Source organism: Leucopleurus acutus, assembly GCF_964270905.1.
Source record: "Leucopleurus acutus genome assembly, chromosome: 9".
Lineage (NCBI taxonomy): Eukaryota > Metazoa > Chordata > Mammalia > Artiodactyla > Delphinidae > Leucopleurus > Leucopleurus acutus.
In genome coordinates this window covers 95,194,505-95,206,870 of record NC_139144.1, presented here as the reverse complement: position 1 = coordinate 95,206,870, position 12,366 = coordinate 95,194,505, and the positions used below count along the sequence as shown (strand labels likewise).

The following is a 12,366-nucleotide window of genomic DNA, read 5'->3' as shown; positions in this document are numbered from 1 at the left end:
TTTCTTGATAATGTCCTTTGCATAAAATTTTGATGAAATTCCCTTTAATTTTAACTGGTCAGCTCTACATTGATGTCAAAGGCCCAAGCCTGCTCTAAGAATCTGGGCAGCTGTCCTGGGGCAGTTAGGAGGCAATGAGTCTGTTTTGAGGGACCCTAGGAAGGGATTGAGTACCAGCCTTAGCTATAGCCTCAAGTATAGGTATCAGGTCTGTCATTTTGAGACGTGACTAAATGCAGGGTATGGACTCTCCAGGTCAGTGGTTTTGAGAATTGTGTTCTTCTGATTTGGGTGACCTTAATGGCTACACAGTTTGCAAGGATCTGTTACAGGCCCTGCTTTCTTACCTTGCCTCTGGAGTATATAATAAGAAGTATGTGTTGAGCAAATGAATGAATCAATGCCTAGAACTACCAGAATTTATAAATCTAGATACGTATCAATATTTTCACTGTGAATGGGCTAAGCTCCTCCCTTAAAGCCCCTCCCTTAAAGCCCCCCAAAGCTCCCTCTTATGACAGATATTTTGTTATGCCCACTTCAAAAATCTTGAATTCACATTTATCATTAATATAACCTCCTGCACCAGTAATTCCCCCCCATTGATGTAATGACCTAATTAGAATATAAAGAGGAAATTAAAAGTAATTTATAATAATACACCATTTTACAATGTCCCTGCTCAGGCACAGCAGCATTAGAAGTCAGGATGATGCACAGGCCAGCTAACCAGTACAGGTGTGTAATTGGTAGTTCAAAGTCTGTAGCTCTGGTGTGGATTAATGGTTCTCAAACTTCATTGACCATCAGAATCACCTGGAGGGCTTATTAAAACGCAGAGTGCTGGGGCTTAACCCCAGCGGTTCTGATTCAGTAGCTCTGGGGTGGGCCTGAGAATTTGCATTTCTAACAAGTTCCCGGCTAAGGCTGGTGCTGCTGGTCTGGGGACCACATTTGAAGAACTGCTGCCGTAGATAGTGTGATTTCCCCCCCCCCCCCCAAGGTAGTTGGCAACTGATACACTTCCTTCAGTTTACAGGCTACCTAGTTGTATTCCTGGAAAATTGTGCCAAAACCATGCAAAAGATCCTTGTTTCATATGAATGGAGTTATAGTTTCTGGGCTCAGACAGTTAATAACAGATTTTGCACCTATCTGAATGCCCAGCAGAAATTTGAAAGTCCTGACTAATGGAGGACAATTTCTTACTGTGTGGAACTGTCCTGCATGTTGCATCCCTGGCTCCCGCTCGCAAAATGACAGTAGTGCCTCCTGATCACTGTGACAAAAAAAAGCCCACCAAACTGTCTAGATCACACTCTACAGGTGGTACTGCCTCCATTGAGGACCACTGATCTACAGAATTTGAAGCCAGCAGAGACTTCAAATTTGTGATTTCAGGGTCAAGCTCAAGGCCTTTGAGCACACACATGGTCACCACTTGAAAGCCAGTCTTGGGGGGAGTTTTTTGATATTGTGTTACAACACAATGAGGGATCAGAATATGAAAAGTATAAGGAAAATGGGATCTGTCTATTTTAACAGTCAACTTTTACATGCAAACGTATGTGTGTATATTGATTTATGTTTATATGAAGTCTTTATGTTCAGTCTACGGACCTTTCTTTCAAAAGTTTAGCATCATCTCAGAAATGAGCCTCACTTTGAAAACATTTTTATGGGAAAACATTTTGACTTTGTGGGAAAATATCATTTTGATTGCCAGCATTTATATTTATAGGACCATGACCCTGCCTAATGAAATGTGGGTGATGTACTTTTTCTTTCTTAGAGGAAGGTCCCAGGTTGAGTTCCATTGATCCTCCTCAGCTTGGTCCCTAAGGACACTTGTTTCAGGATGACACTAGGGAGGCAAAGCGCCCAGCCAGTCCCGTTGTTCATTTAATGAAAATGCGCTTGCCTCACTCTAACCAGATTTGACTTGTCTCAGAGTAAAATCTTTAATATAAAGTAGATTGTGTTTTTAAGCTAAAAAACTGAAACAGCAACAACCACAAAAACCTTCACCTATCCTGCACCGTAATTTTGTCTAATTCGGTCAATCCATTTATCTTAAACACAGCACAGAGGCTGGCATATAATAGGCATTTAATACATATTTGAATCATTGAACCTCTAGATGGTAATAGACATTAGCTTCTCTAGCACTGAAGTATGAGGTAAACTGATTTTGATATTTTGTGTTTCTTAAAATAGGTATATATCATATTTGTGTGGTTTGAATATTGAAAAATCACTGATTTATATACTTTTAACCATTTCAGGGTGGATTCATGCTGTGCTCACTTCTCAGGACTGTATGGCTTTTGGGGGGAACTTTCTGCACAACCTTAACATTGGCATGCAGCTCAGGTTTGTGTCATCAGTATTTAAAGGATCTTTTGTCCTTTCTTAAATAGGACTTAGTTCTAAAAGTCAAAAAAAAAAAATTCAGCAACATACTTAATTGAGATCTCATGGAGATAGGCCCTGAGAAATTATTAGGAACTTTTAACAAAAGTATTGTCTTAAGATTTTGACAGGAGAACACCTTGATGCTTTTCTAATCTAAAACAAAAAGAATAATTTATTCAATTTGAGATTAGATATCTCCCCAAATTTCAAAATTTTGTAGAAATGGATAGGCTCTCCTTTGGCTATTTTTACAGTGAGGGAATTGAACTAAAACCAGTCAGACTCAGGTGTGACATATGCTGCTGGGGCAGAGCAACCCTAAGTTAGGATCGTTGTCAAAACACCTGCTTTAATTTTGCTGTGGTAAAGGATTAACAGCTATTTCCCCTTCTGCATGAGAATTTGACCTTTGGGTAATAACTTCCCCTGGTAGCCTAATGAGAGAAGAATGTTACAAGGCAACATTGCTTATGGTAAAATGATTCCTGATTGATAAACCGCATCAGTACTGGCAGAACTAGAAATACCTAGTAGGAAGCCATGTCTTTGGGCTTTCCTGAGTGTGACTGTTATAACTTGGCCTGCCCCTGGGGAGCCCCGGAAGCCATGCATCTGTGGAGTTATTACAAGAGATTCTGGCTCTTATGGGGGGTATGAAGCTTTAAGCTAGGGCAGCTCCCACACTTGCCAAGTACGAATCTTGTTTCTTTATACCTGAGCTGTCCCTGGGGAAAGACGGCTCCTGGCTGTGTGGACTGCTGCAAGGACTCCCACGGAAGACTCACCCTGTGGCGAGCTGTGGTTTCTCACAGGTCTTCTCACCTTGACCCTTGCCAAGTGTGGTCCTGAGCTTGAATGCTTAGTAGAGCCTAAAGAAAATGCCGTGAGAGGGTGTTGCAGTGCTGTCCAGCACAGGCAGCCGGTTTCTAAACACATCGTTCTGTTTATTATAGTGGAGCCCTTGTAAAATTCCTTCTGTTAAAACTAGGCTACAGATCCCAAGGGGTGATCTTTTTGAAGCCCACTGTAAATTCTTCAGTATCCTGTCAGATCTGTTAAGGGCGGACCTGAGTAAGATCACAGCTCAGTCTTACCCATGTGTGGTGGTGTTGAGCGATGTGCACTACTCGATTGGTCTTATACGTCGTGGGCTGCTTATTTTAGTTAAGTTGATTGTCTCCATTTAACTTTGAAATGCTAATATTAATATTAAATTTCTTCAACTCTTATTTATTTAGGTGTTATGAGATGGAAAAAAGGCTAAAAACACCAGATCTTTTCAAATTCCCTTTCTTTGAAGCCATATGTTGGTTTGTAGCCAAAAACTTGCTGGAGACCCTAAAAGGTAATAAATAATCTGTACATTTTGTTGTTTCATATGATGCATGATACTTCTAAACTCACTAAAAGCCACTCATAGAAAGAGAGGTTCTTTTTAAAATGTGGTGTGGCTATTGTCCCTATTTTGTTTTTTGTTTTTGTTTTTGTTTTTTTTTTGGTGGTACGCGGGCCTCTCCCTGTTGTGGCCTCTCCTGTTGCAGAGCACAGGCTCCGGACGCGCAGGCTCAGCAGCCATGGCTCACGGGCCCAGCCGCTCCGCGGCATGTGGGATCTTCCCGGACCGGGGCACGAACCCATGCCCCCCGCATCAGCAGGCGGACTCTCAACCACCGCACCACCAGTGAAGCCCCCTATTTTGTTTTTTAAATGCATGATTTTCCTCTGTTCAGAACCTTTTTAGCAAATTAGAAAATCTCTAGTCCATAGGCATAAAAATCAGATATATGAAGAGCTGCATCAGAACCACATAGGTAATATTGAAAAATGTTCCTTTCACTGGGACTTTAGTCATCTGCACACAGTATCAGGCACGTAAAAGTGCCTCCCTAACAAAAATGCAGTTGAAGCCAAGGGACTGTTACCTAGTATTTGTTCCCAAACATTTGCTTTTAAAAAATCGAGGGAATAATTTTCATGTCCTGAGTGAATCAGGTGGTGTCTGTGCCATTACCATTATGACCATTATGTGGCCAGTATAAGGCACCTGTTAGAACAAACCAGCTAGTGTCAGGCTATGCATCTATAGTTGAAGAAAAATGGTTCTTTTCAAGGGAGGTGGGAAATGTATCCCTTTAAACTTGAAAGGTACCACCTCTTTTATGTGGAATTTCAGATTTTGATGTTTTATTACTGGTTTAATAATCTTTGAGCAGTCAAGTTGGAGACTCACTGTAACTTCCACTTTTATCTATTTTTTGCTTTTTGTGCACTTATGCCCATGAAAATACAGTCCATCTGGTTTTTGTGTTGTCTAATTTTTCCTAGTCAGTTTGCCAGTAGTGCTACTATATTTTTTAAATTATTTAATTAATTTATTTATTGTCTGCGTTGGGCCTCGTTGCTGCACGCGGGCTTTCTCTAGTTGCGGCAAGTGAGGGCCACTCTTTGTTGCGGTGCGCGGGCTCTCATTGCGGTGGCTTCTCTTGTTGTGGAGCACGGGCTCTAGGCGCGGGGGCTTCAGTAGTTGTGGCATGCGGGCTCAGTAGTTGTGGCTCGTGGGCTCTAGAGCACAGGCTCAGTAGTTGTGGCACACGGGCTTAGTTGTTCCGCGGCATGTGGGATCTTCCCGGACCAGGGCTCGAACCCGTGTCTCCTGCACTGGCAGGCGGATTCTTAACCACTGCACCACCAGGGAAGTCCCAGTGCTACTATTATAATTAACTCCCAGAAGAAGAGATATAAACAGATTAAACAATAAAATCTAGTCTAAACATTTGGGGGTCTTCCCCATTTAAATGTTACACAAGAAGAAAAGGTAAAAGGAAAAAAAACTACCAATAACTTATTTCCCAGGATGGCATGCACGGAATTAAATGATAAAAATCATTTATGGTTTCTTTCCTTAAAAGGGGGGCTGGGGAAAGCTCACTTTCTTTGGAAGGAAAGAGCAGTAGAACCCTGTCTCACACCTTATAGCACTGTGTAGAGGTAGGTGTCTTGACAGTGGTGCAGCTGTACAGGATGGAGGTGGGATCCCGTGGATGGGGAGGAATAGTGCTCTTGGGTATTTTTCTTGGCTTCAGGGATGTCACAGTAGATCCATAGAGTTGCAATATATGATTTTCAGTAAAATACTGGACAGTAAATTTCATAGTCCCCTATTCAAGTAGAAGCCTGGGAAAATAGGAACACTTATAAAAACACTTACAAATGTCCTTATTTTCTGGAAATAAAACCCAATTACTGAACTCTCCAGGTAAGAGATTGGCAATTCAATATTCAGAAAATTCAGAGCACTTTTTCCATCTTTCTCTTCTCACTAACACATACACGTACACACACACACACACACACACACACACACACACACACACACACACACACACACACACACACACACACACTGACATACATACACACCTGGGGTAATGCTTTTTCCTTAATGTCTAAGAGGGGCTCATCAGTCGACTTTTTAGAACAAATTAAAAATTTATCTAAAAGACAAACTCTTGCTGTTCCCCTTGCAGCCACAAGCAGCAAATTGTTCAGTCTTAAGATAACGATTTAACCTTTGTTTTAGACCATTGAGAGTTCAGAAATATTGAGGTCTCACTGAAAACATGAACCTATACATTAAAAACCTAAAAAAAAAACCCAATTACTGTAAAAGGATATTTGTAGGTGAGGTTTTAAAATGTTTCCATTTTGTCATCTATATCAGTACAGGCTACCTGGCAATATTAGTGAGTTAGTCCAGTCCCACTAAGGCTAGAGCCAGATGACCACTATACCAATTGCCATTGTCTTAGGATTCATCCTGGAAGCAGGAATGGTGGTCTTGTTACCCCGCATTATGTTGTTTTTTTATTCCTGACCCTTTAACTTTCTACTATGGCCTGTTATCTTCCAGCTCAGGCTGTTAATAAGGTTTATATGATGGGTTAAATAAGTGTGGATTATATGAAACTCTTAACTGTGTTTAGTGTTAGTAATAATAAAACAGTGAACCAATTTTGGGTTCATGTAAGTCAATTAAACACTGAGCAGAAGTGAGATCTTTTGCTTTTGTTTCACCTTACCTGAATTTAAGACCACATCTAATATATTTTGCATGAGTTTTAGATAATCAATTTGGTTTTAAAGCCCAAAAGAGACATTTGTATGTGTGTATGTGTATTTGCCTTTACAATAACGTAGTATGTCATGCCCATAGTCAGTTGTGTAGGTCACACACTGCGTACACATACTCTCTCGTACAGTTGAAAGAACTGCACAGCTGTCACTCAGGTCAGCTCTACCCAAAGTAAGCAAAAACAGCCTTGCTGCTACCTTAGAGAGGCCCAGTTATTTTTCCCATTGCACCCTCCTCCTTCCCTTCTAGAGAGAACCACCGTCCTGACTTTTGTGAAATCCTTTTCTTCAGTTTTATCACCGTGTCGCTCACTAAACTAGTTTAATTGTGTCCATTCTTAGACTTGTTGTGAGTAGATTCCTGCTGATCCTCTTGTGGCCTGTCGTTCACTCAGCCTTACGTGTGTGAGCTTTCTTTTAACTGGAGCATTTAGTACAACTACATTTAATGTAATACTGTTTCTTTTTCTTTCTCACCTTTTCAACTGATTGTTTATTATTTCTCCATTAACTTGTTTGCTGTTTGGTGGTTACTCAAAACCTAAAGTTAATCCCTTTGTCGCAGAGCACTAACTCCTTTCCCCCTCAACTTCATTGCCACAGAACTGAGAGAAGATGGTTTCCAGCCTCAGACTTACCTAGTACAGGGAGTGAAAGCACTGCATACTGCTTTAAAATTATGGATGAAAAAAGAAGTAAGTAGTTGTCTTTGGTGAATTAATTGTTAATTTTTACATGGCAAGTTCAGGAAAACAGAGTCCTTATGTTATTTTGGAGTAGTAGAAGGAATGGAAATCATGCTTTAAGTACAACCTGCATTTTATTGGACAGTATATACAAATGTGCTGGTTTATGTTTATATTTATGAGAATGAAGTACCTTGGTATTTCTTTTAACCTCAAAAAGAAAGTAAATTTGAGTATATCTAGGATATTGACTAAGAAATGAACATGTAGATATAGAATAATAATACATAACTTTGAGCTCACATAGTGTGCTAACCACTGTGCTTAGTTTTTATATCCATAAACTCATTTACTCTTCAAAACAACTATACGAGGTTGGGGTACTCTTGGTATCCCCATTTTACATATGGGGAAGCTGAGGTTCAGAGCTTAAGAACTTGCCCAAGACAACTGATGGAGCTAGGACTAAAGCTCAGTCTCTGCGTTTGCAAAGCCTATGCTGTTATCCCTCTGCTAGTCTTATGTAAGAACGAAGGAAAAGAGAGGTCAGGGTTCAAGCAGGAGATTTCCATTTTTCCCTAAAATGTGGTCTAGTTTGCATTTGAATCCCACCACCTCTAAGAGGTCATCCCAGGTCTCCATTTGGAAGCAGTATGTCCTTTCCTTGTGCGTCCGTAGCATATCTCTTGTGCCAGTGGGCTTAAAAGTAATGTCCATAAAGTAATGTGTCCATGTCCTCTTGTTTAAGTTTATAAGCTCTTGAAAAACAGGGACTTTCTAATCTTCATTTCCTTCCTGGAAATTTACACACAATGTTTTAATAAATGATAAATAGTTGAGCTGATGAAAATACATTCCCATGCTAATTTCTCAAATGTCCACCTGAAATAAAAATCCCCCTCTTAAAAGATATTGGGAGACAGTAATTAATAGGTTACCCTCCCAATAATTTTATGCTCCCTTTCACGTTATTATCATTGCTGCATATCCATTAAGAGTAAGGGCACTGTGGAAGCATTCAGGAAAATAAAAATCATGTCTTCCAATGTCAAAGATGTCATCATCTAAATGACAAGTAAAGGCATAAACAGATTACAAAAGTATATGGTATATAAAAAGATAAAAACAAAATAAAGGGTATGTTGCAAAAACCATGTCATTCTTTTCTTTCTGAAGGCTGTAGACAAGTTGTTCTCAAACTTGTCTGTTTATCAAAATTGCCTTTAGAGTTTTTTAAAAATAAACTCCCTGCTTCTTTCCCGAGAGATGCTGATTTAATTGATCTGGGATAGGATCTGAACCTCTGTTTTTAACAGACTTTGTAGGTGATTTTGATGCACAGTAAAACGCATCAAATAATACATACTGTTAATTCATTGCATTTGAAGTGCACTTTTAAAAGCATGATGTTTGCAGTTAACTGTCCACCTTGCTCTAAGATGAGAGGTAGCTTAGCATAGTGGCTTAGAGCGTGAACTCTGGAGTCAGAGGCTTGGATTCAAGCCTTAGCAATGCGGCTAATAAACCGCTAACCTGTGCTTGAGGCCCTCACCTGTAAAGTGAGAGTCCTAATAGTATCTCTGTCAGAGTGTTTTTGAAAGGATTTATGAGTCAACACTCGTAAAGTACTCAACTGTATCTTGATGTCATTAGTTTGTTTTAACGAATTATGCTAAACCAAGGAGAGGATGTAAAGCAGAAGTAACAATTAGTACGTTAAGTGTGCCTAAAAGGTCAAAACTTTCTTAGATATACAGATTAATATTTGGAAATAGACATAACAAATAATGACAGCAGTTTGCAGTTCAGTAGATATGGTAACTCACCAATTAATTCCTCTTTCCTGTGAATGGGATCTTTTCCCTATTTCGCTTTCAATGTGAAAAGAAAAAAACTTGGCGAATTAGATTTCTCATGAGAAACTAGGACTATTTTAGTGCCTGTGTTCCCCCTTACAGATCCTTACGTATTATGAATTAAATTTAGTTAGTTTCTCTACTAACTATAGTAGTAGTTAGAATTACAGTAGGCTTTGAGGTATAGAGTCCATATAGAACAAAATTTACAGTAAGGCAAGTCCATTTTTAACTCAAGGTAAGAGGATTTTATGAGTTAATAAGGATCTCCTTAGAAGATATGAAACCAACCACATGAGCTCTGAGACCTGACTTGTGGGTATTTGACCTTGTCTGTAAAATCTAGAGAACCTGAAAATTGATTTAGTAAATTAGTTTTTACATCTTAAAATGTAAGTAACTTTGGTTGTCTTATCTTTGTTAATCCAAATACAGCTTGTATCTGAACATGCCTTTGAAATTCCAGACAATGTTAGACCTGGACATCTTATTAAAGAACTTTCTAAAGTAATTCGAGCAATAGAGGTAAGAGTAGAAACTATCATCTAAATGCCTGGTTACTCTGCTTTGAGAAGCACTTGGATCTACCACCACACTACAAACATTGGAAAGCCCTGACACTCTTAGAAGAAATAGAATGCACTGTGTCTTGGAAGGAGTCTCAGGTTTTCAGGCTCCCAAAGTCCTACGGAGAAATCTGGAGTATTGTATCATAGTGAAGTAATAAGGAAGCAGTTACCGGCTTACTTCAGGTTCTCCATGTTACTCCAAAAATAAAAAAAAAATACAGCATAAACAAAACTTTCAGATCTCATTCATTTCTGCAATGCAGAGATGAATACATGTTAAGAAATGAAAGAAAGAGAAAAGGTAAGATGAGTAAGAGCTGGGTGAAACTGAATTGGAAAGAGGGATGACACGAGTAAGGTGGGGCAAGGCGATCCACTTGAGTGAAAATATTACAGCAACTCGTTCAGGTAAATGCCCTTTGATAAACGCCCATGAAGTCTTAGATTAGGTGTTTTAATTTATTAATTAGAGCTATTCTAGGTATTAAAGAAAGGGGGTTTTAGTTAAAGGAATTCTTGAGGAAGGTGGTTCTGTTAGTATCCAGCTTGAACTGAAAGGAAATTAAGTGGAGGAATGGCGGCTAATTGACACAGCTCAGATTAGGGCTGTGTTTGGGGGAATGAAAAGAGGTGTACGTCTAAGAAATATTAGAATGTTGGGTTTAATATCCTTGGATAGAGTATTTCATGTAATTCTCAATTCAGATATGGTAGGAAATTATTTTCTGTTTTTGAAGAGCTGCATATAAATGGATTTTTAAAATCAAAAGTCACATATTTAATCTCAAATATATATGTAAATGGATACCTATATAAATATCATATATAATAACAACCAAAACTAAGAATAAACTCAATAAGAAAGGTGTAGGTCTGTATGAAAAAACTATAAATCTTTACTAAGAGAAATAAAACTATAGTTGAATAAGTGGAAGTGTCATTTCTGAAATATGTCAGTTCCAAATTAGTATCACAAATTGAAAATGGTAAAATATACTTGGAAGAATAATTGGACAAAAATAGTCAACAAAGTGTTTTTTTGTTGTTTTTGGGTTTTTATTTTTTTAATTGGAGGGTAGGGAGTACAGAAGGAAGCAAAATGGCAGTAGAAAAATGTACAAAGAAAATATAAACGGGTATTTCACCAAAGAAGACATAGAAATGGCCAATCCAATAAAAAGATGAAAAATATTCTCAGTATGCGAAAAAGTATTCAAGTACATTTTGCCACATAATTTATGATTTCAAATGATCATTTATCAGATTGGCAAAGATAAAATTCTTTATTTTTGTGCTGCTGGTTGGAAGTGTAAATAGTTCATGCGTTCTAACTGGCATATCCCTTGACTTAGCATTATTTTAATAAAGTAAATAAGAGGAATCCAATTAAACTTTCTACATGACCATACCTGTTTACCACTATCACCTCTTGGAACCAAAATGATAGTAAAAGAATAAAAAGCAATATCCCCTGCAGACAGAGAATAATAGAGATGAAGACTCCAACAAAATTTTGGAAGCTGGAAAGCAAATGTTCAAGTGGTAACTGACTTAGCAGACCAGAGAGAGCTGAAACCTGTGTGGGCAATGGGAGAAGACCAGAGCAGATCTTATTTGTACAGTAAAACCTTCAAAAAGTTCAGCAATCAGGGAAACTAGGACCCTCTGAATATGAGAGTGGAGGTGGGGTTGAAAGCAGGATTGATTAAAGGTCTATTTAAGAAATAAATTGACCTCCAGATCCCTGCCTTAACACATGCAAAAAGCTAGAGATTTAATTTTTTAGAGGTTGAACTTGAGACTGGACTTTGGCCACTGAACCCAGCTGAGGGAGATGGGTACTGTACTGAAAACAAGAGGATTAAGTGACAATCTACATAGTGAATGATTCTTCTTCCACGTGGCTCCCCAAAACACTGGCAGTCTGGCCTGTACCTCCCAGGCCAAGAAGAAGATCCACTGATGTTGACAATTTGAAACCTTCAGATGGAACAACCCAGATTCCTATAGTGAAACCCATCAGTTGATAAAGCCCCACTCACACAGAGCTCCCAATTAGCTTTTTCCTTTTTACATACAGTGAAACGCACAGGTCATGAAAGTACAATTCGAGTTTTGACAAAAGTATATACCTGTGTAACCCTTACCCCAGTTGAGCTAAAAATCATCTGCATCACCCCAGAAGGTCATTTCTTGCCCCCTTCTATTCAGTCTTGGACTGTCATAGCTCCCACTGTTTGGACCTGTCCTGCTTTATCATAGATTAATTTTGCCTATTTTTGAATTTCAGATAAAGGCAGTCATACAGCATATAGTGATTTTGTGTCTGGCTTCTTTAAACATAAGGCTTTTGAGATTCATTCACGTTGCACGTGTCAGTAGTTCTTTTTCATTGCTGAGTAGTATTCGGTTAAATGAATATACCACAGTTTGTTTTCCATTCTTCTGTTGATGAATATTTGGGTTATATGCAGATTTGGCCATTATGAATAAAACTGTTATAAGCAACCTGTGTGTCTTGTGGTAGATATATGTTTTCATTTTTCTTGGATAAATACCTGGGAGTAGAGTTGTTAAGTCATAGGGTAAGTGAATTTTTAACTTTATGAGAATCTGCCAGACAGTTTTCCAAAGTGTTTGTACCATTTTACACTCTCACCAGTAATGCATAGGAGTTGTAGTTGTTCCATATCCTTGCCAGTAAGTATT

General features: G+C 38.7%; 1 protein-coding gene across 1 annotated transcript in view; it reads left to right on the top strand.

Moving 5' to 3' along the window:
* KDM7A (lysine demethylase 7A) overlaps nt 1-12,366 on the top strand; it is an 80,043-nt gene that overhangs the window by 48,851 nt on the left and 18,826 nt on the right. Inside the window, exons 8-11 of the mRNA XM_082846983.1 lie at nt 2,286-2,373; nt 3,654-3,760; nt 7,150-7,241; nt 9,524-9,613. Coding sequence (XP_082703109.1) covers nt 2,286-2,373; nt 3,654-3,760; nt 7,150-7,241; nt 9,524-9,613 — 377 coding nt within the window. The remainder of the gene's footprint in view (nt 1-2,285; nt 2,374-3,653; nt 3,761-7,149; nt 7,242-9,523; nt 9,614-12,366) is intronic.